Source organism: Myotis brandtii, unplaced genomic scaffold (assembly GCF_000412655.1).
Source record: "Myotis brandtii unplaced genomic scaffold, ASM41265v1 scaffold658, whole genome shotgun sequence".
NCBI lineage: Eukaryota > Metazoa > Chordata > Mammalia > Chiroptera > Vespertilionidae > Myotis > Myotis brandtii.
Window position 1 is genome coordinate 883,309 of NW_005370558.1, and position 24,645 is coordinate 907,953.

Here is a 24,645-nt window from a genome sequence, read left to right on the forward strand (position 1 = left end):
ATAGGGGAATTTGTTTATTAAACGATCATTATACTCTTACCTCGGGGAGATTTCAGAAATTATATATATCAGAGAACATTGTCTAGTTAGCAAATGTTACTTGCGCACTCATTCTGAATTCTGTTCTTGGCACTCTTGAAAATACATGAGATGTATAAGATATCTCTGTCTTGTAAAAACAAGATGATATAGTTTTGAAGACAGCATTTACATAAATGAAGCAACATTGGAGCTACATACAAAAGGCCACATAGTGTATATTTCCATTTATTTGAATGTCCAGAATAGGCAAATCTATATAGACAGAATGTAGATTAGTGGTTCCTAGGGGCTAGGGCCAGGGAAAAAGGGAATGGGGAGTGAATACTAATGAGTACAGGTTTCTCTTGGGGTTGATGAAAATGTCTCAAAAATAGATAATGGTAATAGTTGTATATCGTGAATATACCAGAAATCACTTACGTGCATACTTTAAAAGGGTAAATTATATCTCATTTTAAATATGATGGACCAGGAGGAAACTTTTAAAATAAATTAATACAAATAAATAAATCATATATTTATTCAATCAAGAATTATGGGTCTTCTATGTGCCAAACACCAGGCCAGCTGGTGTAGTAATGATAATGAACTGGATATACTTCCTGCCTCTAAAGGTCTTCTCGTGTAGTTTAAGAAACAGATGTAATATATAATATATTGTGAAAGGTACTGTAATGGAGTTGTGTTCCAAGTGTTTTTGGACATTAAAAAAAGAGTAACTGATTCTGCAGGGAGTCACTGTGAAAGGATTCTCAGATGTTAAGGCAATGAGCTGGTTCCAAAAATATGGATAGTCAGGAAGGAGTGGCTTCATCAATAGAAGGGGCACAGCTAAGAGCATGTCTGTATGAGAGGGGCTGCAGCAAAGGAGAGCCTAGAATCCTGAAAGTCATCCACAGCTATAGCCATCTAGCTGTCTGACTGAAAGTTGGTTTTTTCCTTAAGTCTGAATTGTTGGGGCAGCTTGCAGGATTTCTTGAGATCATGAACCTTGTCATGGATTTTGATGTCTTTTTCTTGATACATCTAAGAAATTTTTTTTTTAATATATTTTATTGATTTTTTACAGAGAAGAAGGGAGAGGGATAGAGAGTTAGAAACATCAATGAGAGAGAAACATCGATCAGCTGCCTCCTGCACACCCCCTTGAGGATGTGCTCACAACCAAGGTACATGCCCTTGACCGGAATCGAACCTGGGACCCTTGAGTCCGCAGGCCGATGCTCTATCCACTGAGCCAAACCGGTTCGGCAATGGGGATGTGCCCGCAACCAAAGTACATGCCCTTGACCGGAATCGAACCTGGGACCCTTGAGTCCGCAGGCCGATGCTCTATCCACTGAGCCAAACCGGTTCGGCAATACATCTAAGAATTTTTCATCTCAAAGTACTGACCCATATTTATAGTATATAACATTTTGATATGAAAGGATCAGATAATCTTTGTAAAAACACTTAGCATATTGCCTAGAGTGCTCTCAATAATTGCTCAGTAAGTGTTATTTGTTATAAGGAAATTCTCATCATTTCCTTTGTTGCCTTGATTATTTTACTTCAAAGACTAAATATAGCTCTAAAATATCTTTGAACTCTAAGTCAGTATATTTCTATCAAATATTACCCCACTGTTCTTTATTTCCTACATTTTAATACCCAATTACACATAGAAGTAAACATTTACTGGACTTAAAGGCAGCACATTCTCCTTGTTGTTGTTACTCCAGCTTTAAAGGGGCTTCTCTAGTTTGAGAAAACACTTCTAATTTAGTTGAGATACAGCGTATTGAATTTCTGTATCATTAATAAGATCATTTCCTTGAGTCACCACATGTCAAGCTCTGCTAAAGTTTGGCTTTTTTTTTTCATAATGTTTTAATTTTTCAGTTACAGTTGATACACAATATTATATTAGATTCAAGTGTACAACATAGTGATTAGATATTTATATAATTTACAAAGTGATCACCCCATCTGTCACCATTCAATATTATAATATTATTGACTTTATTTCCTACTAGAGGCCGGTTGCATTAATTCATGCACAGGTGGGGTCCCTTGACCTGGCTGGCAATCAGGGCCAATCGGGGCAGACTGGCCAGGGGGAGGGACCGCGGGAGGTTGGCTGTGGGAGTGCACTGACCACCAGGGGCAGCTCCTGCATTGAGCATCTGCCCCCTGGTGGTCAGGTCACATCATAGCGGCCAGTTGTCCAGTCCTAACAGCAGCTTAGGCTTTTATATATATAGATGATATACTTTACATGCTCGTGACTATTTTGTAACTACCAATTTATACTTCTTAATCCTTTCTCCTTTTTATCCATCACCCCAATTCCCCTTCCATCTGGCAAGCATCAAAATGTTCTCTATATCTATGAGTTTGCTTCTGTTTTGTTTGTTCATTTATTTTTGCTTTTTTTAGATTCCACATATAAGTAAAATCATATGGTATTTGTCTTTCTCTATCTGACTTATTTTACTTAGCATACATAATACCCTCTGGGTCCATCCATGTTGCTGCAGATGGCAAGATTTCATTCTTTTTTTTTTTAACTGAGTAATATTCCATTGTATATATGTACCACTTCTTCTATATTCATTCATCTATTGAGGGGCACTTAGGTTGCTTCCATATCATGGCTGTTATAAATAATGCTGCAATGAACATATGAGTGCATATGTCTTTTCTAATTAGTGTTTGGATTTCTTCGGGTAAATACCCAGAGTGGAATTGCTGGGTCCTTCTTTGTCTCTTGTTGTAGCCTTTGTTTTAAATTCTGTTTTGTCTAGTATAAGTATTGCTACCCTAGCTTTTGTTTGTTTTTATTTTTATGAAATATCTTTCTCCATCCCTTTACTTTCAGTCTGTGTGTGTCTTTCCAACTGAAGCGAGTCTCTTGTAGAAAACATATGAAGGGTCTTATTTTCTTATTCATTTAGCCACCCTGTGTCTTTTGGTTGGAGCATTTAATCCATTTACACTTAAGGTAATTGTTACTAGATGTGTAGTTATTGCCATTTTATTATTCATATTAGAGGCCTAGTGCATGAAATTCGTGCACTCGGGGGGGAGAGGTCCCTCAGCCCGGCTTGTGCCCTCTTGCAGTCCGGGGCCTCGCTGCTTCTTAGCGCTGCTGCGGAGGTGGGAGAGGCTCTATGCTCACCAGCCGTCAGCCCAGCTTCTGGCTGAGCAGCGCTCCCCCTGTGGGAGCACACTGACCACCAGGGGGCAGCTCCTGCATTGAGCATCTGCCCCCTGGTAGTCAGTGTTCGTCAGAGCAACTGGTCATTCCGCAGTTCGGTCTATTTGCATATTACCCTTTTATTATATAGGATTTTTAAAATATTTTTTTCTTCTATTCTTAAAGAAGTCCCTTTAACATTTCTCCTAATACTGGTTTGGTGGTGGTGGTGCACTTTTAGCTTTGTCTTATCTGGGAAAAGTTTGACTTTTTAAATTTTTACATTTTAACTTTGTATTTATTGAATTTAGAGAGGGGGAAGAAAAGAGATAGAGAGACATCGATTTGTTGTTCCACATATTTATGCATTCATTGGTTGATTCTTGTATGTGCCCTAACCTGAGGGCTAAACCTACAACCTGGTCAGGGCTAAAACTTTGACTTCTTAAAAGCCATGATGAGGTCCTTTGGAGCTGATTGCTTGGTGACTCAACAAAGAAAATCCTTTGTGGGTGTTTTTTTTTAAAGATAAAAAGTTTGCGTATGTTGTGTTAATTTAATGAGTAGCTATTTCATTGGAGTTTTGTTCATCCAACAGATATTTACTACATGGCAAGAACTGTTTCATTTGTCCAACAAATGTTTATTTAGTGCCTTCTGTGTGCCAGGAACTGTTCTAAGTCCTGGAGAGATAGCAGTTAACAAAATGGCTGTTCCTCTGTGTGTTTATATTTCAGCTAAGCTAACTCTTAATAGAACAACCCTTTTCATATCTGTCTTCTTTGTCCGTAAGAAAACTACTGGTAGACTATGTTGTTTCTGTTGAAAACTTACTGAAAAAGGAATTTTTTAAATTTTTCAATAGGAAAAATTTTTGTTCAAAAGCAAGTGAAAGGAGACTGATGGGTCACATTAGTGCCTGGGATTTGTTTGTATTTCTTTTTGTTCTTATCAGAGATCTGTCACGATGCTGCTGTGAGTTAGCAATGTTAGGTGGCAATGAAGTTCATTGCCTTAGTTGTTACTATGGAAATTCATAAAGTATCTTTCTATTAGTTGTTTTGCTATATAATTACAAAAAATGTCTACTGAGGAAGACTTAAGAGTCATAGACAGTGATTCATCATTTGCTTTTTGTTAAATTTTCTCTCCAGTAAAATTGGTTCTCCACCCAAGACTCCTGTAAGCAGTGTAGCAGCTACCTCAGCTGGGCCCTCTAATGTTGGAACAGAACTGAATTCTGTGCCTCCAAAATCCAGCCCATTTATAACTAGAGTACCAGTATATCCTCAGCATTCTGAAAACATTCAGTATTTTCAAGATCCAAGAACTCAGATACCCTTTGAAGTCCCACAGTACCCACAGACAGGTAAGTAATTTTAGACAGTTCTAAGAAAAAAAGAAACTGTAATATAACATTTGTTGACCTTAGATAAGTAAGTTAATAATTTATGTCTATCTAGAGTATTTGCACTTAAAAAATAATCCTTTGGACTTCATGACCCCTAAATTTCTTTTTTGCCCTAAGAATATATAATTCTACATACAAATAGTTTTATAGTTGTCATTCTTATGAACTAAATATAGGGTCCATAGAAGAGCTTCAGGGAGTTCTGTAAATCCCCTGAAATGATATACAAAATGTTTGGTTTATATATTTAGGTGTAATTTTGGAAAGACAACACACAACTTATATAGATTTTGAAAAAGGTTTTAACCTCGGCTCCCAACAAGGTTAAGAATCGAAGATGTAATTATAATTACTGAATTCAAAACCTGTGGGAATAGATGCCCTAGAAGGAAATTTACCAACCATCTGTTAATAGCTGTATCATGTGTTTTTAGAGAACAAAGTAATGAATGTTAATGATTTTCATATAGTGGTGTCTTGAGAGGGTATAGCTTCTTTCAAAAGCAGGGGTAACTAAAGTAAGGTCAAAGCTTATTTTATTTTCCCACATTAAAGATTGCTTTAGACTTAAACCATTATAAAATGTTGAATTTTACTAAGATTACATTAAATATTCCTCTTTCCAATTTTTAAGGATACTACCCACCACCTCCAACGGTACCAGCTGGTGTGGCTCCCTGTGTTCCTCGCTTTGTGAGGTCCAATAATGTTCCAGAATCCTCCCTCCCACCTGCTTCCATGCCATATGCCGATCATTACAGTACATTTTCCCCTCGAGATCGAATGAATTCTCCTTACCAACCTCCTCCTCCGCAGCCATATGGACCAGTTCCTCCAGTACCTTCTGGAATGTATGCTCCTGTGTACGACAGTAGGCGCATCTGGCGTCCACCTATGTACCAACGAGATGACATTATTAGAAGCAATTCTTTACCTCCTATGGATGTGATGCACTCGTCTGTCTATCAGACGTCTTTGCGAGAAAGATATAACTCCTTAGATGGGTATTATTCAGTGGCTTGTCAGCAGCCAAGTGAACCAAGGACAACTGTGCCTTTACCAAGAGTAAGTGATGATGGAAATAGGAATGCTGCTGTAGTGTAATGGCTAAGAACCCAATGTCTGGTGTCAAACCACCCAGGTATATATCCTCGCTCCTCCACTTACTATGTGACGTATGGAAGTTACTTGACTTCTCTATGTTAGTTTTTTCATCTGTTTGATGGAAATAATAGTAATACTTACCTCATAAGGCTGTTGTGAGGATTAAATCAGAAAAACAAAGCTCTTAGAACTGGACCTGATACATATACATGCTCAGTAACTGTTGTTTGGATAGGAAACTGATGGGAAGGTAAAAAGAAATCTTCAAAATACAGGAATAGGGTTTATTTTCAGTGTCCCCACATTCATACAAATGACTTTCCAAAACCCAAAAGTGAGTGCTCAGATTTTACTTTAATATACCTTGACCCTTTCATTTAATTGTGTAGAGAATAGGCTAGGATGACTTCCCTATTGTATTTTTTGTCCCAAATATATAATAAATTGTTTATTTCCACAGAATATAATTAAATTTATTTACTGCTCCCTACATGATTAAGATTGTTTCTTTTATCCCCCCTTAGGATCCTTGTGGTCATTTGAAGACCAGTTGCGAGGAGCAGATAAGAAGAAAGCCAGAACAGTGGGCACAGTACCACACTCAGAAAGCACCTCTTGTCTCTCCAGCTCTTCCTGTGGCAACACAGTCTCCAACACCACCTTCTCCTCTGTTCAGTGTAGACTTTCGCACTGACGTAAGCAAGGTTTCAATCACTTGATGCAGGGATAGGTCAAACAGCTGACTTCAGAGCACTCGTTCAATCCAGGCTTAGCTGTGGTGGCTATTCTGCAGTGGTTTGGTCCGCAGCTGAATTTAGTTCAACACATGTTAAATTTGTAAGCATTATCGATAGATTTTATGAGACACTGAAGACCTTTAGGACACAGTCCTTTTTTCACCAAGAATTCAAAATCTTTTCAGCAATATAGTTCTCATTATTTTTTATGGTTTTAATAATAGCATTTATATCTGCCATTTATTGAGCACCTACTTGTGCCAGACACTGTACTAAGCATTACATAATGTTATTTAATTCTCACAAAAACCTTAGGAGGTAGGTGCTATCCATATTGTGCAGGTTAGGAATCCTACCCAGAGAAGTTAAGTAATTTGCCCAACTAATAAATTCAGTCTATAAGTAGCTGAGATTCGAATCTTGGTCTACCTGAGATATTTCTTCCCTACTTTACAAAAGGTGCAGAATGCCTACTGTATTATTCCTGGTGTTTTACATCACTGTAAATTATTGTTCTTGTCATCACAAAACAAGTTTTTAAACCAGGATCATTTCAGTGTACTCTGGTGTTTTTAGTACTGTTATCTTTAAACACACCATTTTTTAAAAACTCCTCTAGTTTATTCTCCATCCCTAGAGTTTCTAATATAAAAAGTTTTTTGAGTCTCTTCCTTATTAAAACTTTTAAACAAAAGTAGAGAGGATATATAATAAACCCATGTGCCCTCACCTGGATTCCACAGTTACCAACTCAGTGAACCTTATTTGAACCCCCTCTTCCTACTGAATTATTTTGAAATAATCCTAGACATCAAATATTTTCATCCATGAACGTTTCTTTTTTTAGCTTTAAAAAAAATGTATTTTTTGATTTTAGAGAGGGAAGGAGAGCGAGAAACAGAGATTAATTGACCCATCTATTTTATGCATTCATTGGTTGATTCTTGTATGTGCTCTATCTGGGGATCAAACCTGCAACCTTGGTGTATCGGAACAATGCTCTAAGCAACTGAGCGACCCAGCCAGGGCCCATCCATGGATATTGCAATAAACTATTGAATTTTAAAACTAGATCCAAATTTTTTTCATCAAACTTAAGACTTCTTTTTTTTTTTTTAATATATTTTATTGATTTTTTACAGTTAGGAAGGGAGAGGGATAGAGAGTTAGAAACATCGATCAGCTGCCTCCTGCACACTCCCTACTGGGTATGTGCCCACAACCAAGGTACATGCCCTTGACCGGAATCGAACCTGGGACCCTTGAGTCCGCAGGCTGACACTCTATTCATTGAGCCAAACTGGTTAGGGCCAAACTTAGACTTCTTAAGACCAGGTAAATATCTTAACAACAGAGTGATAGATTTGCCACTTGCTTAATAATAGAAAACTGGATTTACATTTTTTATACTATGCTTTTGAAAGTATTTCCCTGAGACTCAGATCTGCTATTAATAATATGACTTGGGATAAGTAATTTAATCTTTTTGGCCTTGAGTTTCTTATCTATTTAATTAATAAACTAGATTTAATGATTCTTTCAACTTTAGTATTCTTGTTCTACAGTTATCCTTATAGTCTCTCTAAAATTTATCCACTTCCCCTTCTAGTTCCAGAGCCTTGTTTGCATTATTTTTGTTCTTTATTTAATACTGTATGGTTTATCAGTTATGTTTCCTTATTTCCTTATTCTTTTCTCCAAATGATAAACTACTTTAGGACATGGACTGTAATCTATGTGTATGTTTGTTTCCTTTTTTTTTCTTTTCTGGAGCACCTTACACCATGTTAGAGGCATGCTATAAATGATTTGTTGATTGGCTTTAATAGTATCAGTCAGGGATTCCTAATGAGCACTTAAAGATAAAGTAAAAGGAGAAGACATTCTATTTTCTATTACTAAATAATATAAAGACAAATAGTAAAAATACTATGTGTTATTTATGACAGTTTTTTTAGTCACTGAAGTTTTAATTATTCACTGTGAAGTCCTCTGTATTCTATAGTAGTTGCTTAATAGTTACAAGTGTATAAATTTAAGGTTTTTTTTTACTAATTGGCTGTGCCTTTTTCTATTTTTTAATCAGCTCTCTGACAGTGTGAGTGGGACAAAATTTGAAGAAGACCATCTTTCCCATTATTCTCCCTGGTCTTGTGGCACCATAGGCTCCTGTATAAATGTCATTGATTCAGAGCCCAGAGATGTGATTGCTAATTCAAATGCTGTGTTAATGGTATGATTCCAGGGGCTGGGAGGCTATTATGCATGTTGACTCAGGTTTTAGAATGTTTGAATACTTTCATCTTCATTGTTGCTATAAGTCTGAACTGAATTGAATTTAATGTTTAAATTATTTGAGCCCAGTTTGATGGTTTAAAATAGATGTTGGATTGTCATTGAGATCTACAGCTAGTGTTGAATTTAGCAGAAAACTTAATTACATGTCTTTTGAAAGCATGTGCTTGTAATACTAGCTGAAGTAATTGCCAGTAATCCTATTACTGATTTTCTTTGGTTTATGCAGGACCTAGACAGTGGAGATGTTAAGAGAAGAGTACATTTATTTGAAACTCAGAGAAGGACAAAAGAAGAAGACCCAATAATTCCTTTTAGTGATGGACCTATCATCTCAAAATGGGGTGCAATTTCCAGATCTTCCCGTACAGGTTACCATACCACGGATCCTGTCCAGGCCACTGCTTCCCAAGGAAGTGCGACTAAGCCCATCAGCATATCAGGTAACCCATTTAACTAATACCTCACCTGATATACTCTAGCACAGTGTGTTTTTTGTTGTTGTTTTTGTTTTGTTTTAATATATTTTTATTGATTTCAGAGAGGAAGGGAGAGAGAGATAGAAACATCATTGATGAGAGAAAATCATTGATCAGCTGTGGCCTGCACCCCCCTACCCCCACCCTGGGGATCTAGTTGGCAACCCGGGCATGTGCCCTTGATCAGAATTGAACCCAGGCTGCAGAACTTCAGTCTGCAGGCCGACGCTCTATCCACTGAGCCAAACCAGCTAGGGCAGCCCTGGTTTTTGACTATTTATTTATTTATTTATTTATTTATTTTCCCCATCACCATTTATCGCCTCTGTGCCCGCTTTCACCTCCACTCCCACATCCCACCCCACAGTTACCACACTGTTGTCTGTGTCCATGAGCTTTCTCTCTGTCTGTCTCTCTCTTTTTTTTTTCATCTCAGTTCCTCCCGTCTCCCATCCCCCAGGCTGTCTGCCTGCTCTTTATTTATGAGTCTGTCTCTATTTTGCTTGGTAGCTCAGTTTGTTCATTAAATTCCACATATGGTACTTGTCTTTCTCTAACTGGCCTATTTCACTTAGCATAATGTTCTCCAGGTCCATCCATGCTGTTGCAAAGGATAAAGTTTTCTTTAGCTTTTTGTTTTTGTTTTGTTGTTATCTTTAGCATTTTTTTTTTAATCCTCAATTTAACAACCACAGGAAACTCAGAATTAAATGGTTTAGCCAGGAGAACATGGCTCGTTGGATAAAATATGGATCTTTTGAAAAGTATCCCATTCATGCCCTAACCGGTTTGGCTCAATGGATAGAGTGTCGGCCTGCTGACTGAAGGGTCCTGGATTCGATTCCGGCCAAGGGCACATGCCTGGGTTGCAGTCTCAATCCCCAGTCACAGGCGTGCAGAGGCAGTCAATCAATGATTCTCTCTCATCATTGATATTTCTCTCTCTCCCTTCCTCTCTGAAATCAATAAAAACATATTAAAAATAATAATAATAAGTAAATCTTTTTTAAAAAAAGTATTCACATGTAGATACTGATTTTTCACTTTTCTGGTCATTGTTTCTTTCTACATTTCTGTAGATTATGTCCCTTATGTCAATGCTGTTGATTCAAGGTGGAGTTCTTATGGTAGTGAGTCCACATCATCAGCGCACTATATTGAACGGTAAGGTTACTCTTAATTCTTTAGGATTTTCTATTCTCAGACTTGTATATATCCTCAGAGTACAGATTCTATCCCCAATTATTCATAAAATATGCTTTGCTAGTTTTAACTATGTAACAAATTTCTGAAAAAATATTTACTTTTACATTTGGAATAATGACTGAAATTTTCAGGATTGATCTGTTACATAAAACATATGTAGAATATAGTTATTACTGCTTTAGCTGCTTCACTTATTTCACTTTTATTACAATAAACATATTTCTCTTTAAAGGGACAGATTCATTGTTACTGATTTATCTTGTCATAGAAAGCATTCCAGTACTGGAGACCTTTTAAGCATTGAACTTCAGCAGGTAGGTTCTGTGTCACTCAGCTTTGACTTTTTAAAAAATAGAATGGTGGTTGGAAGCTAACTTTACTTTTCACCCCCATCTAGGCCAAGAGTAACTCATTGCTTCTTCAGAGGGAGGCCAATGCTCTGGCCATGCAACAGAAGTGGAATTCCCTGGATGAAGGCCGTCACCTTACCTTAAATCTACTAAGCAAGGAAATTGAATTGAGAAATGGAGAGGTAAAGAAAGTGAGCCTACCAGCTTCATGTTTAAATGGATTTGTTGTTTGCTGTTGCTGTGCATAGGTTTATGTCCTTACTTAGTGCATTTTAGTGTGCCTTTTTCTCATATGCTTGCTTTTAAAACTTAACAGTAGCAATAAAATTGTGGTCCCAGATTTCTTAAATAATTTTTTAGATCAATCATTGGGATTCCCACTTAAATTTAAAAGGGAAGCCCCAGTTTCCACAGGTATAAAATCATTATTTTTTTTACATTACAGAGTGATTATACAGAAGATGCAACTGATACTAAGCCTGATAGGGATATTGAATTAGAGCTTTCGGCACTTGACACTGATGAACCTGATGGACAGAGTGAACAAATTGAAGTAAGTAACACAGGTAGATGTTTAGGAGGCTTTATTCCATTGGCAACTAAAATAAAATACTTATACTGAAGGATTAACACTTTATTTTCTTAGGAGATCCTGGATATACAACTTGGTATCAGTTCTCAAAATGATCAGTTGCTGAATGGAACTGCAGTGGAAAATGGGCATCCAGTCCAACCGCACCAAAAGGAGCCACTGGAGCAGAAGAGACAGAGTTTAGGTGAAGACCATGTGATTCTGTGAGTGTTAGACAGAAAATTCATAACTATGAATATTTAAAGTGAAATAGATGCGGTGTTTAATTCATTTTTGGTTCTTTTTTATCCTGTGAGGGGAAGATCTTATGTAATGGGCAATGATTTTGGTCAGTCTAAATTTTTAGGAGAGAATAACTAAATTTGAACTAACAAAGTAGTCCGTTTTAGTAGCCTGAAATTTACTTTTGTGGGGGGGGGGGGGTAAAAATTAGTCTTTGTGCTCTAGCATCAGGTTATACTCCTCAGTCTGATAGCCAGTCTTATAAACTACAAAACGGAGAGTTAAAACCTATATGAAGGGTTTCCCTTTTTAAAAATCTTGGTAAGAGAACTTGGTTTTAATATTGCCGCTGTGTATAATTACTGTAAAAAATATGGGCTAATCTTAAACTTGATAGTTTGTTAGCCTGAAATTACCCAGTATTTTTATTATTGGAATAATAGAACATTTTTAGTGATCTCTGATACTTTTTAGTATTAAAGACATGCCTTTGAAGTTTGGTATAACTTTTCACATATGTATTAATTTTTCACTTAAAGCTAATTTGTTTTCAATGTCATTTATTTTTTTTCTCAGGGAGGAGCAAAAAACAATTCTGCCGGTAACGGCTTGCTTTAGCCAGCCACTTCCAGTGTCCATTAGCAATGCAAGTTGCCTCCCCATCACCACATCTGTCAGCGTTGGCAACCTCATTCTGAAAACTCACGTTATGTCTGAAGATAAAAATGACTTTTTAAAACCTGTTGTTGCAAATGGGAAGATGGTTAACAGCTGAAAGGAGATTCATCTTTCAAATTTGTGACCATACCATGGAAGCATTTACACTAGCTTTTTATATATATAATATATATTATATAATGTATATTTTTTTTAAAAAAAAGATATTACTGGGGGCATCCAGTTCCTGTGGACTCTTTGATACTTCAAGCCCTCTTGCATTAGCATTATGAAAAAAGAAAAAAAGAAAATTTACTAGGGTGTAACATGTTCACTTTCCAGAAGTGATTGGAATTTGGACATTTAACTTAAGCTTCAAGCAGCTTTTTATGAGTTTGTAGCAATCCGGTGCAGTAACTGAGCCATTTCCTATTTTAAATGGCTTCTATAGAAAATTAACAACTCAGTTATTAAACTAGCAGGATCCTACAATGATACATCTAGTGAAAGTAGACTTAATTAACTTATTTATTTCTATTTTATGTTTCACTAAGAGAAATTTCCATCTCATTCCAGCTGCTTTATTTATCTTTTTCATGGGACTTTGCATGAATTTTTTTATTTTTGTTTTTTACTTTGAAGAGTGGAGTTAGATGTTCTTACCATAGAATTTTGCAGGGTTATATACTAGCTTTCTTTACTGCATTATATGTAGGATTGTGGTGCAGTGCTTTTATCTGTAGCATTTAAATATTTTTTAATTTTCCATTTTTCAATAATAGTTTCTGCTTTGTTAATATTTATACACAGGCTACTTGTTGAAGTAATTAAATATATAACCAAGTGCCTAAGTCTTTCAGCTGATGTACTAGATATTAAATTCTCCTAAGTTATGCAGAATCGTTTTTACAATTTTGATAAATTATGCACTAATGTAATGGCAGTTTTTTAAAATGCAGATTTAAGCCTGTACATTATTGATTCTGATGACTTGGCAAAAGAATCAGGTGCTTTCAGCTTTCTTGAGAAAACCCTGTATGTAGCGTTTGCACTGACTAACAAGATGGTATTGCTGGGTTTTTAATTTAAACTAATTATTTTGGATGTTCATTGCATTATCTTGGTTAAATATTGTTTATTGTTACTTGATGTTGGGGTTTAATTTTCCCTTTTTTTTTTTACTGTTAGGTTGATAAGACTATGAACCATGTAATAATAGAACATTGGCTAACCTTTATTCATACTTAAAAACATGAATAATTTCTGCCCTGCTAACATGTGTTTTGACTTGGCATCTGAAAGTATGCAGTATATTCAACTAGGCATACCCCAGATTTTTTGGAGGTATTTTATTGAAACCTAAATTTCAGTCAACATGTGAAAGCAAAAGCTGGGCATTCCTTCCTGGTGATCTTACCTATGGTTTGTTTTCCCCCATTTCTTTAAGATTAGTTTGACTTTTATTACTATTTTTTTAATTAACTTCTGTGAAGTTGTTTACTCTGAAAATTGTACTGGAATATTTTAAGCCAAGCTGATCTTTCACCAGGTGTACTGTATGTAAGGGCTTTTCCTGCTAGCAAAATGCTTAAACAGGATCATGTTATTGGTCGTCTGAGCTATTTAGTTGTTTTACAAAACCACAGCATTGTATCAGATAAGATTTTGATAAAAAGTTTTGTGCGCATTTCCAGGGCCGGGAGGGTTCACATTTCCCTGAAATTTCTTGATCAGAATGAGTAAATACTGGTGTTTGATACCTGTCTTAATGAACATGCTCATAAGGTGACTGATAAGTTGTAAATATACCTGAGAAACAAAGGGGTAGTTTTGATATTCTGGTGTCAGTATGGAAGATCTTACACATTTATTTAATACTCAACTGTATGAAGATGTTTGTAACATAACAGCACAGTAGCCTTGACTTAGTTTCCTTCGGTTATTAGTACTGTACGTTTTTGCCATGGCCAGTGCTCCCTATCCCTACAAAGACATTTTATTTATTTCACTCTGTAACCTGAAATGCATAGGAACAAGAGTTTTAAACCATGTTACATTAACTTATTTCTGACATTATAAATTAGCCTAGGATATTACAGGAACATGATTGTTATGTAATTTATATCAGAACCTTTCTATAAATATGCGCTTATTACATTTGAAATGCTTCCAATGTACTTTATTTGCTGTTTGTGTTTCCAAAAAGGATATGCAAACCATAATGTCTATTTCATGGATATTTAAATAGTGAGATCTTCCATGTTGAAGGTAATGTATTTTTTTTTAAGATTTAAAAATTGCTATTTTGTTACAAAATAGATACCTATTAACAGTTCGAGAGCTCCTTATGTGCCCTCAGGGAAAGAACCCTCTGTGCAACAGAACTACGCAAAACATCTTCAGCACGCTCTGAGGGTGGATATATACTACATAAATTGATCTTGTGTATTTAACCATATCTTTTTAATTTTAAAATCAAGATTTTGAAACGTGGTTGTGCTCTTCTGGAGGGGGTTGGGATAAACTGCTTAGGTGTTTGCCTACTTGTCCAGTGAAATTACATTTGCATCAGTGTATTTTATATACCTGCCAACCTTATTGGTATGTCTCAGAACATTAATATTAAAATAATGCTTGTCTTGCAGCAGGTGATCCCATAAAACAATAACTCCCTGTTCTTAAAAACTTACTCTCATTCTCACTAACAACATAGGAATTGTTTCTGTGTGGGATTATTCTGTATGGCATTCTTTATGTAATAGCTATCTTGTTTCTCATGGGTTTAATGTGAAGTAAAGACATTGATTCTCTGCCACTTTAGAAGAAAGTTCAGTTTATCTGATCCTTCTTCAAAATGGTACCTGCTGATGCCATAGAAGAAAAAACACAAATCAGACATAAGATGAGACTTTTTAAAATTGGGGGCCATCCCTGTCATTTGACCCTTTTACCAACATGTGATGTATGTATGTTAGAAATCAAAGGATATAAAGCATTCGGAGAAGAAATTTATAATATTGGTGACTAAATTGCATGTGTTACCTATGCTCTAATTAGAAAACAGTAGTCTGAGGTCTGGAAAGTGGGAAATGGTGTTTTGTTTGTTTTTGTTGTTGGGTTTTGTTTTTCCACTGTTTATGTTTTTGTTTTTCAATTTCTAAGTCCCATTCTGAAGTCCATGTGCCTCATTTAGATACTGTGAATGTAGCATCAGTAGTTCTCTTTTGTTGTTTAATTTTATTTTGTAAATTCTGAGGAAGTTACACATGTATTTCTGAACAAAGCAGATTTCCTTGTCTTTGCTGCCATGACTTCATCTTTCAATACCACCTGATATACCACTGTCGTGCGTGAAAGTTGTGTATTGTATTTTCAAGAGAAGGTACTTCATTGGGTCAGTGGCCCTGATTTTTTCATAGAAGCTATTTATTCTCACAAGAGAATGAAAGAAACCTAATCTAGGACCGAAAATTTCCATTAGTGTTGCTGTAGTCACTTTCACTCAAATTTCAAGTTCTTAGTAGTGGGGCAAAAGTAAGCTCACAGTTGATCATAGAAATCTGTGAACAACTGTAAACTTACTTTTGCCCCACCCTGTTACATAAAGCACATTCCAATTTTATATGCTACCTTGAGAAAATGACAGGATGCACAGCAGTTTGTAGGAATTTAAAATGGGATCATTTAAACATTTGAAAACATTGTTTTAAAAGCCATCTAACTTGTTTTTCTTTTTTCTTTTCTTTTTTTTTTTTTGCATTTTAGATGTTAAAGTCATGGTTATCTTGTTAATGGGTGGAATTTGTGATGATCAGATTCAGCATGTGATTTCAACTTGGAATCTGAATATTTCTTCCCTAGTTTCTTTGAGTCATTTTCTGAGCAGACTGTCACCAGTTTTGGTGACTAGTCATTATAGGGGAAAATTACACTGCAACTATGTATTAGTTAACTGGAAGAACTTGTCTTGTGTTTTAGAGAATGAAGAGTGTTGATGGGATCACTTACTGTAACTCCTACATAAGAACCCCTTCTGCAAGCAGAACAAAAATTAATATGCTCAAGGAGTATCCCGTTTTCTGGATAAATTGAATAAATTTGCTAGTTACTCCTTTATACTAGCGGTTTCTTTGTATCCCTTTGCTGGCGAGGGAATACAAGGTATCAAGGCCACTGGTCAGAGCACTCTACATTTGAGTGGATCTTATTTTTACTCCAAGAGCAGTTATTCCCCCAAGTCCAAAATTGGCAGTTGTGGTTTTTGTTTTATATAAAAATTTAAAAATATCTCCAAACCAGTGGAATACAGACACTGGCTGCACTTAGTACTGCCAAAAGACAAGGTCATTTGCATATATTCCATGGATCTGTCAAGAATTAGGCCTCACTTTATAACCCAAGGCATGGAAGTGCATGCATTCTCTTAGCTGGGCAAACAATTATACTGTAGTTGTGATACAACACATGTGGCTTTTATTTGTACTGCACATATCCACTGTACAGCCACTTGGGAGTATCGTGGTTAGCTTACAGCAACTGCTGTCTGCATTTATACTGTTTATTGCATATTCTTTTCCCTGGAAGTGAAAGAGAAATGTTTTTCTTGTTGCATTGATTACATTTTATAAATTTGCTTAGCTGGAAAGTTTGGGAAAAGAGGCCTGTTTGTCAATTGTACAACCGATTGTGAAGCTCTAGTGTGAATATTTTTACGTCTGTATTAGACATTTTCTTTGCAAATCTATTGTTCGATTGAAATGTAAATGAAATTAAAGATGGTGTACACCCATCATGTAAAAAGCAGGCACCATCTCTAAGATGGATTTAATGCTCATTTTTAAGGCATATACTCAACTTCTATTTAAAACTATAATTTAAAATAATTCTGTACAATGAAATGGGGAATATATATGGGAATAAATTCTATTCCATTTATTTCAATTTGAATTTCCAAATTGTAATGTTTCCCTTTGTGCTATAGGAATAGGATTAAGTGGGGGAAGGCTGGGACTTGTAAGGCCTGTATATGGGGGGAGGGCAGAGATGGAACAATGAGGGTTGTGATGGTAGTGAATAGCGAAGAGTGAATTCTGTGTGTTTTTTCTGTAGGACTGAAGTGATGAGATATTAGCTTTGGCTGTTCACAGAATAGAGCATCATGATTTTCAGTGTTTGAGAGAAAATTGATGGAAAAAGTTTGCAGTACTTGACATGTATTTGCATGCACAAAATAAAATTATTTGTCCACCTTAAAAGTTGTTTGTTTAGTGTCAATATTAAGTTTTTGATACATTTTAGTTATCTTGATTTCCTTGGTATATTTTTTGGCTTAACTAAACTCTCAGATACTTCTTAAGTTGAGATTTATATATGTATACATCAGTGGGAAGGATCTGAAAGAAAGGAATAGACCAGAGAGGTTGAAATAGTCCTTAATTCGATCAGTCACGTCATTTATTCAGTGGGAGATGAGAACAAAGATAATACTAGCAGTTCAAGGTATTGAACTCACAATATTTCTCCTAGTGGAGAAAAATACACAAATAACTAATACAAAGCAATGTATTGTGGAAGTGTGAAGACAGTGCTGTGGAATCTCAGAAAATGGCCATTTTCACTGGGCCTTGACTAGTTTAATTCATTCACTTGGCTGATACATTTGAAGCCCCTGTCTGTACTGATCTTTAAGGTTAAAGGTTAATGAAATGTGAGCCCTTTCTCTAGAAGCTCACTGTGTGAAAAAAGGAAAGACCAATCTGAATAACCAGCTCAGTGAACTATGTTCCAAAGTAGGGTGTGGGGAAACTCCAAAAGGGAAATCATGAGACAGGTAATAGCAGTGGTAAACTGGAGGAGGTACTTTGAAAAATGACCTTGGGCTAGACTTTGAAGGCTGAATAATATTTCACCAAGCAAAGATAAGAGGAGAAAACAGCCCTTCACTGTAGTTATGATCCCTTTTTTTATATTTGAGCAGTTGACTTACCCAAGACCTCAAAACTAGAAAGTAGTGGAATGAGAATTCTGATTCAAGTCTGTCCTTGCTCTACTTCCCAGAAGCGGGTGGTGGTACGGTGGTGGTGGTGATAACTTATTTTAGCCATAAATGTTACTGTGGAAGAAATGTTTAAGGAATAGCTTACCTAACCTCTTAGAGCACTTAATATGTTACAGACACAGTTTTAAGGGCTGTAGGTATATTACAATCTTACCATTGCCATCATTTTACAGATGAGAAAACTGAGTTAGAGTCCTTAAAGAATTTGCCCAGGGTCATACAGCTGGATGAGGTGGGTAGGGCCCTCTATGAAGGACATTGAACATCATACTAAAGACACCACTAGGGAGTCCAGGAAGTTAGATGATCTGAACAACTTGGGGTGTTAGAATGATCCCTTTGGCAGTGGTGTGAGTTGAAGCTGGAGACAGACCAGCAGGGAGGCCATGTCAATGTAAGTGTAGAGCATGACCAAAGCGAGGATGGAGGGAAAGAGATGGGTTTGAAAAGAGGGAGAGAGTAACTGATGGGATTTGTTGTAGAGAGCATATCAGACATCTGCACATTATTGTGGATTAAATTTGGCTTAGAATCCCAGACCTCACTGCTGAGAACACAAGATTATTTGTGAAACATGTAACCCTGGACTGACGACCGAAATCGGCAAGAAGAGGAAGAACCATGGATAGTTGATCCAGGCAAAAGAGAGGCAACGTAATGAAGGAAATGAAATTTCAGGAAGGTTTTATTTCCTGTATAGTTAATAGCCAAGTAATGATCATGCAAAGACTACATTTTTTTAATTCCTTATTGTTGAAAATATTACATATGTCCCCTTTCCCCCATTGTCCTCTCCCAGCCTGCCCCCACCCCCCAGCCAGGCCTTCAGCCCCCTCTTGTCTGTGTTCATTGGTTATACTTACATGCATACAAGTTCTTTGGTTGATCCCTTACTCTCCCCCACCCCTCCCTGGCCCATCCTCCCCTGCCTTCCCTCTGAGGTTTGACGGTCTGTTCGATGCTTCTCTGTCTCTGGATCTCTTTTTGTTCATCAGTTTATGTTAGGTCCAACCTGCACATTACAATCACCTCAGGATGTTTTAAAAATCCCCAAACCCAGATCACACCCCAGACCGATTAAATCACCATCTCCAGGGGTGGAGCCAGGCCTCAGTCCTTTGGAAGCTCCAGAGGTGCTCCCAAGGTGCAGAAAGGTTTGGGAACTACTGCTGTAATGAACATAAAAGGGCTGGGGGCCTGTCTCTGCTCAGGTGCATTAAAAACATCCGTCATCAAACGTCCAGGGCCATGCCGTCTTCAGAGACCCATTCAACAAATAATTTTGAGAATGAACGATGTACTAGGCAGTAGGGACGCAGGAGTGAACTAGTCCCTCACCTCGTGAAACTTAGAGTTGGAGGGACAGACAAGAAGTAAATAAAAGGTGTATGTAGATACTGAGAAATAATACAACCAGAATGAATATAATGCAACCAGATGGTGAGCTTTTGTAAGGTGGGAGTGGTCATTCTCAGCGCTGTGGACAGTGTAGGTAGGACAGTCTATTAAACATCTCCATTGGGATCTCTAACAGCTCCAACTGAACATGTTCAAATCTCAGTTTCTGCTCTTCCTCCGCTCCCCAGGCTATCCCTCCATCCTCAGGGTACCGATTTCCCTGTGGAGAGGTTCATGGAAAAATTATTGCTGAGCCTGGCAGGCTGCAAGGTTATCAAGGGACCACATGTATTGGACCCGCATGGCCGGAGAAACTCTCCATTGGATGTCCTTTAGCCATATCAGTGACCACTGCCCCTCCAATGCCGTCTACTGAGAAAGCTTATCTATCATTCTGCTCACTGCAAAGCACAGATGCTTAATGGAATTCTGTTCATTACTGCAAAGCAAGAAGGGTGAATTGGGAGCTGAGAGGCAATGAATTGTTTATCGAGACAGGAGCCATTAGAAGCTGCCTGCCTGAGCCCTCTATCCACTAAGGAAATTGAATTCATTATGAAAACCTTCCCACAAAGCAAACTCTGGGCCCGGATGGTGTCACAGGTGAATTCTATTAAACATTTAAAGAAGAAAAACACCAATTTACAGAAACTTGCAGAAAATAGAGGAGGAGGGAACTTCCTAACTGGTTGTATTAGATCAATATAACCTTGGTACCAAAACGAGACAATGACAATACCAAAAAATGCAAAATTACAGAGCAGTATTTTTGGAACAGAATAGGTTAGTATTTTCAGATGATTAAAAATTGCACATATGGCCCTGGCCGGTGTGGCTCCGTTGCTTGGGCATTGTCCTGTACATCAAAAGGTTGCCAATTTGATTCCCGGTCAGAGTACATGTCTGGGTTGTGGGCTCAATCTCTGATAGAGGGCATGCAGGAGGCAGCCAATCAGTGTTTTGCTCTCACATCAATGTTTCTCTCTCCCTCCTCTAAAAATATATATATTTTTAATTATACGTATTAAGTTATATAAAAAGTCCCCTGATTCTCATCTGTCCTTCAAAAATAACTTTTAAAAAATTTCTTATATATATTTTTTCCAGCCCTAACAGGTTTGGCTCAGTGCATAGAGCGTTGGCCTGTGGACTCAAGGGTCCCAGGTTCGATTCCAGTCAAGGGCATGTACCTTGGTTGCGGGCACATCCCCAGTGGGGAGTGTGCAGGAGGCAGCTGATCGATGTTTATCTCTCATCGATGTTTCTAACTCTCTATCCCTCTCCCTTCCTCTCTCTAAAAAATCAAAAAACAAACAAACATATTTTATATATATTTTTCCAGTGATTTTCTTTATGCATATATAAGCAAAAATTTGTTCATATATTTTTATGCAAAAGACAGGAAACTAATACATAATGTTCTTCACCTTGCTTTTTAAAAAAGTAAATAATATATTCATGCAAGTATGTCTATATCAGTGGTTCTTAACCTTCTGGCCCTTTAAATATAGTTCCTCATGTTGTGACCCAACCATAAAATTATTTTTGTTGCTACTTCATAACTGTAATGTTGCTACTGTTATGAACCGTAATGTAAATATCTGATATGCAGGATGGTCTTAGGCGACCCCTGTGAAAGGGTCGTTCGACTGCCAAAGGGGTCGTGACCCACAGGTTGAGAACCACTGGTCTAAATGATGAACTCCCAGGATGGAATTGCTGGCTAAAGGTATACTTTTGCAATACTGATAGATATTTCTCAATTGCCATCCATAAGAGTCGTATCAATTTATACTCTTACCAGCAACATCTTCCCCAGTCTCACTGTTATCAAAATTTGATTTTTAACAATCTGAACGGTGGAAAATGGTATCTGAGAGGATTCTTTTAGAGATGAGAACTAGGGAAACATATTAGTACGCTGTAGAAAGAAAGCCCGAATATGCAGGGGAGAGAGAGTGTGCAGGTCACTGCAGGAGCAGAGTCCTTTACTAGGCTGGAGGGGTGGATCCACTGCCCTGGTGATTCGTTTAATAGATACAGATTAGGGGATTGTGGGTACATTTTGAGGGGGGACTCAAGTGCAAATCTTTCTTTTTTGGGGGGGAGCTTGTTTCTTTTCTTTAATATATTTTTTTTATTTCAGAGAGGAAGGAAGAGGAAGATGGAAACATTGATGATGAGAATCACTGAGTGGCTGCCTCCTGCACGCCCCCTACTGGGGATCGAGCCTGCAACCAGGACATGTGCCACTGACCAGAATCGAACCCGGGACCCTTTAGTCCGCAGGCCAACGCTCTGTCTACTGAGCCAAAGTAGCTAGAGCAAGTGCAAGTCTCTTTTGATTGCTTCTATTTTTCAGGTGAAATAGGAACCAAGGTTATAAACTGAGCTAGGCGAGGGAAGGGAGTGTTAAAGACCTGAAAGAAGAGATGTGAATTGCTTCTCTTAGCGATTGGGAGAGTGGGGGCGATTATTAAGATTGTTGGGCAGTACTGAGGAGTACAGCCTTAACGTGGATTTTGAAGGACAAGGAACCACCATGGATGAAGAAGACCCCTGTTTCAGGGGGCTGTGAGTAAAAATAAAATTCAAAGCAAAGTATGCAAATAGTATGGATTTAACAAATATTTATGGGGAATCTCCTTTGAAGAGGCACTGTTGCTGGGTGCTGGTTTGGTCACTAAAAAGCAGATCATAAGCATATTCAAGTCAGCTGTTCATGCAAACAAAAATACAGAAAGTTACCATAGGATCTGTTCAATGAATTGTTCTTATATTTGGGGACGGGGGAGGGTTCTGACTCTTGAAAGCCTGAACAAACAGCTTCTCAGAAAAATATGCACATATACACATTTGCAATTTCAGATGGTTGCAGAATCATAAATTAAGAATCTTTCTCTTTGCCCTGGCCAGTGTTACTCAGTGGTTAGAGCAGGGGTGGGCAAACTTTTTGACTCGAAGGCCACAATGGGTTCTTAAACTGGACCGGAGGGCCGGAACAAAAGCATCTTATATTTGGGGACGGGGGAGGGTTCTGACTCTTGAAAGCCTGAACAAACAGCTTCTCAGAAAAATATGCACATATACAAATTTGCAATTTCAGACGGTTGCAGAATCATAAATTAATCTTTCTCTTGCCCTGGCCAGTGTTACTCAGTGATTAGAGTGTCGGCCTGCACACCAAAGGGTCACAGGTTCAAATCCTGATCAAGGGCACCTGTACCTGGGTTTCAGATTCGCTCCCTACCCCTCCTGGTCAAGGCTCCTGTGGGAGGCAACCAGTAGATGTATTTCTCTCACATTGATGTTCTTCACTCTCCCCCGCCCTCCCTTCTACTCTCTCTGAAAAGCAATGGAAAAAACTCTCTCTAGTGGGGATTAACAACAAACAAACAGACACAAAAACAACCAAACCACCAAACAAAAGAATTTCTTTCTTAAATTAAGAGTCCTATATTAAACTGTGTATAATTTTAGTCTATTTTGAATGATTCAATTTACACAAAGCTTTCTATGAATTACTTTGTGGTGTGTATTGGACACCTCAATAAGGACTCAGAAATCACTTTAGGTCTTGAATAAGTTGCAAAAATAGTGTAAAGTTCCCCTATACTCTTTAACCCACATCCCCAAAAGTTAACATCTAACCTAACCTGTAGTTCACTTATCAAAACAATTGATACAAGACTATTATTAGTTAACAGACCTTACTCAAATTTGTCAGTTGTCCTTTTCCTTCCTCTTAGCACCTGCTCCTTTTGCTCATTAACCCTGCCTCCTGCGCACTCCTTTTCCTGCTGGGGCCCCAGGTTCCCCCAGCCCTCCGGTCCTTTTCCTGTCCTAGGATACAACCCAGGATGGCACACTGCGTTTAGTTACCATGGACCTGGAATTTTTAAAATTTTTACTCAAGAGCTGTGTGTTCTTGGGCAAAAAGTACTTCATGTCTCTGTTTCTGTAATAGACGTGATGTGATTAAGAACAATAAAATAATCTACCAGTACATGCCCCTGCCTGGGTGGCTCAATCAGTTGGAGCGTCCTCCCATACAATTCCCGTCGGGGCACATACCTAGGTTGCAGTTCCATCCAGTCTGGGCGCGCATGGGAGGCAACCAATCTCTCTCTCTCTCTCTCAAATCAATAAAAACACATCCGGGGGCACATACCTAGGTTGCAGTTCCATCCTGTCTGGGCGCGCATGGGAGGTAACCAATCTCTCTCTCTCTCTCTCTCTCTCTCTCAAATCAATAAAAACACATCCTCGGGTTTGAATAAGGCCTATTAAAAATATGTATAGGGAATAGTTCGAAAATTTCAAAGGTAACAAAACAGTTGTTTTTTTTTATTGTTCAAGGCTGGGCATATGTAATGCAGCTCGGGTTTGAATAAGGTCTAGTAAAAATATGTATAGGGAATAGTTCGTAAATTTCAAAGGTAACGAAATAGGTTTTTTTTATTGTTCAAGGCTGGGCATATGTAATGCAGCCTTTCGTTGTATTTAAAAAACAAAGAAAACGAAAGCGTATTACTATTGTCGAGGTGTTTTGTCCCAGAGTCGGACCCGTAGCCCCGCCCTCGGCCCGAGAAAGGATCGCTCTCATTGGGCTGCGTGCATCTGCCCTGACACAGGAAGGCCGGCCCATGGGTCCGCACAGCCGGACACCGCGGCTTTTCTCTCGGGGCTCCAGGCGCTGACCCACTTCTCTCCCCTCCAGCTGGGCGCTCCCTTTCTTCCGAAGCGTCCGGAGCCGCCAGCCCGAAGGGTCCGGACCGAGCTAGGCCGGTAACTGCGCTGAGGTCGGCGGGGAAGATGCGGGTGGAATGCGGGTGGCGGGCGAGCCAGCTTTGTCCGCGGTCCCTTCGACCCCCGTGGTCTCCGCGACTCCCTGCCCCGCCTCCCTCGCTGCC

General features: G+C 38.1%; 2 protein-coding genes across 6 annotated transcripts in view; both read left to right on the forward strand.

Annotated features, from left to right (window-relative positions):
- RC3H2 (ring finger and CCCH-type domains 2) overlaps positions 1–17,531 on the forward strand; it is a 34,266-nt gene extending 16,735 nt beyond the window's left edge. For 3 of the 4 annotated variants that reach the window (XM_005880907.2, XM_014528909.1, XM_014528910.1), the window contains 11 exons: positions 4,378–4,592; positions 5,269–5,699; positions 6,263–6,433; positions 8,562–8,708; positions 9,000–9,213; positions 10,329–10,413; positions 10,688–10,769; positions 10,853–10,987; positions 11,251–11,358; positions 11,452–11,600; positions 12,196–17,531. In XM_005880907.2, coding sequence (XP_005880969.1) covers positions 4,378–4,592; positions 5,269–5,699; positions 6,263–6,433; positions 8,562–8,708; positions 9,000–9,213; positions 10,329–10,413; positions 10,688–10,769; positions 10,853–10,987; positions 11,251–11,358; positions 11,452–11,600; positions 12,196–12,394 — 1,936 coding nt within the window. In that variant the 3' untranslated portion in view covers positions 12,395–17,531. The remainder of the gene's footprint in view (positions 1–4,377; positions 4,593–5,268; positions 5,700–6,262; positions 6,434–8,561; positions 8,709–8,999; positions 9,214–10,328; positions 10,414–10,687; positions 10,770–10,852; positions 10,988–11,250; positions 11,359–11,451; positions 11,601–12,195) is intronic. The other variant, XM_014528908.1, reaches the window with a different exon arrangement.
- A 6,786-nt stretch (positions 17,532–24,317) lies between these two features.
- Positions 24,318–24,645, forward strand: part of PDCL (phosducin-like) — an 8,059-nt gene continuing 7,731 nt past the window's right edge. The window contains exon 1 of one of the 2 annotated variants that reach the window (XM_005880909.2): positions 24,318–24,534. The gene's annotated coding sequence lies outside the window, so the exon portion shown is untranslated. The remainder of the gene's footprint in view (positions 24,535–24,645) is intronic. The other variant, XM_005880910.2, reaches the window with a different exon arrangement.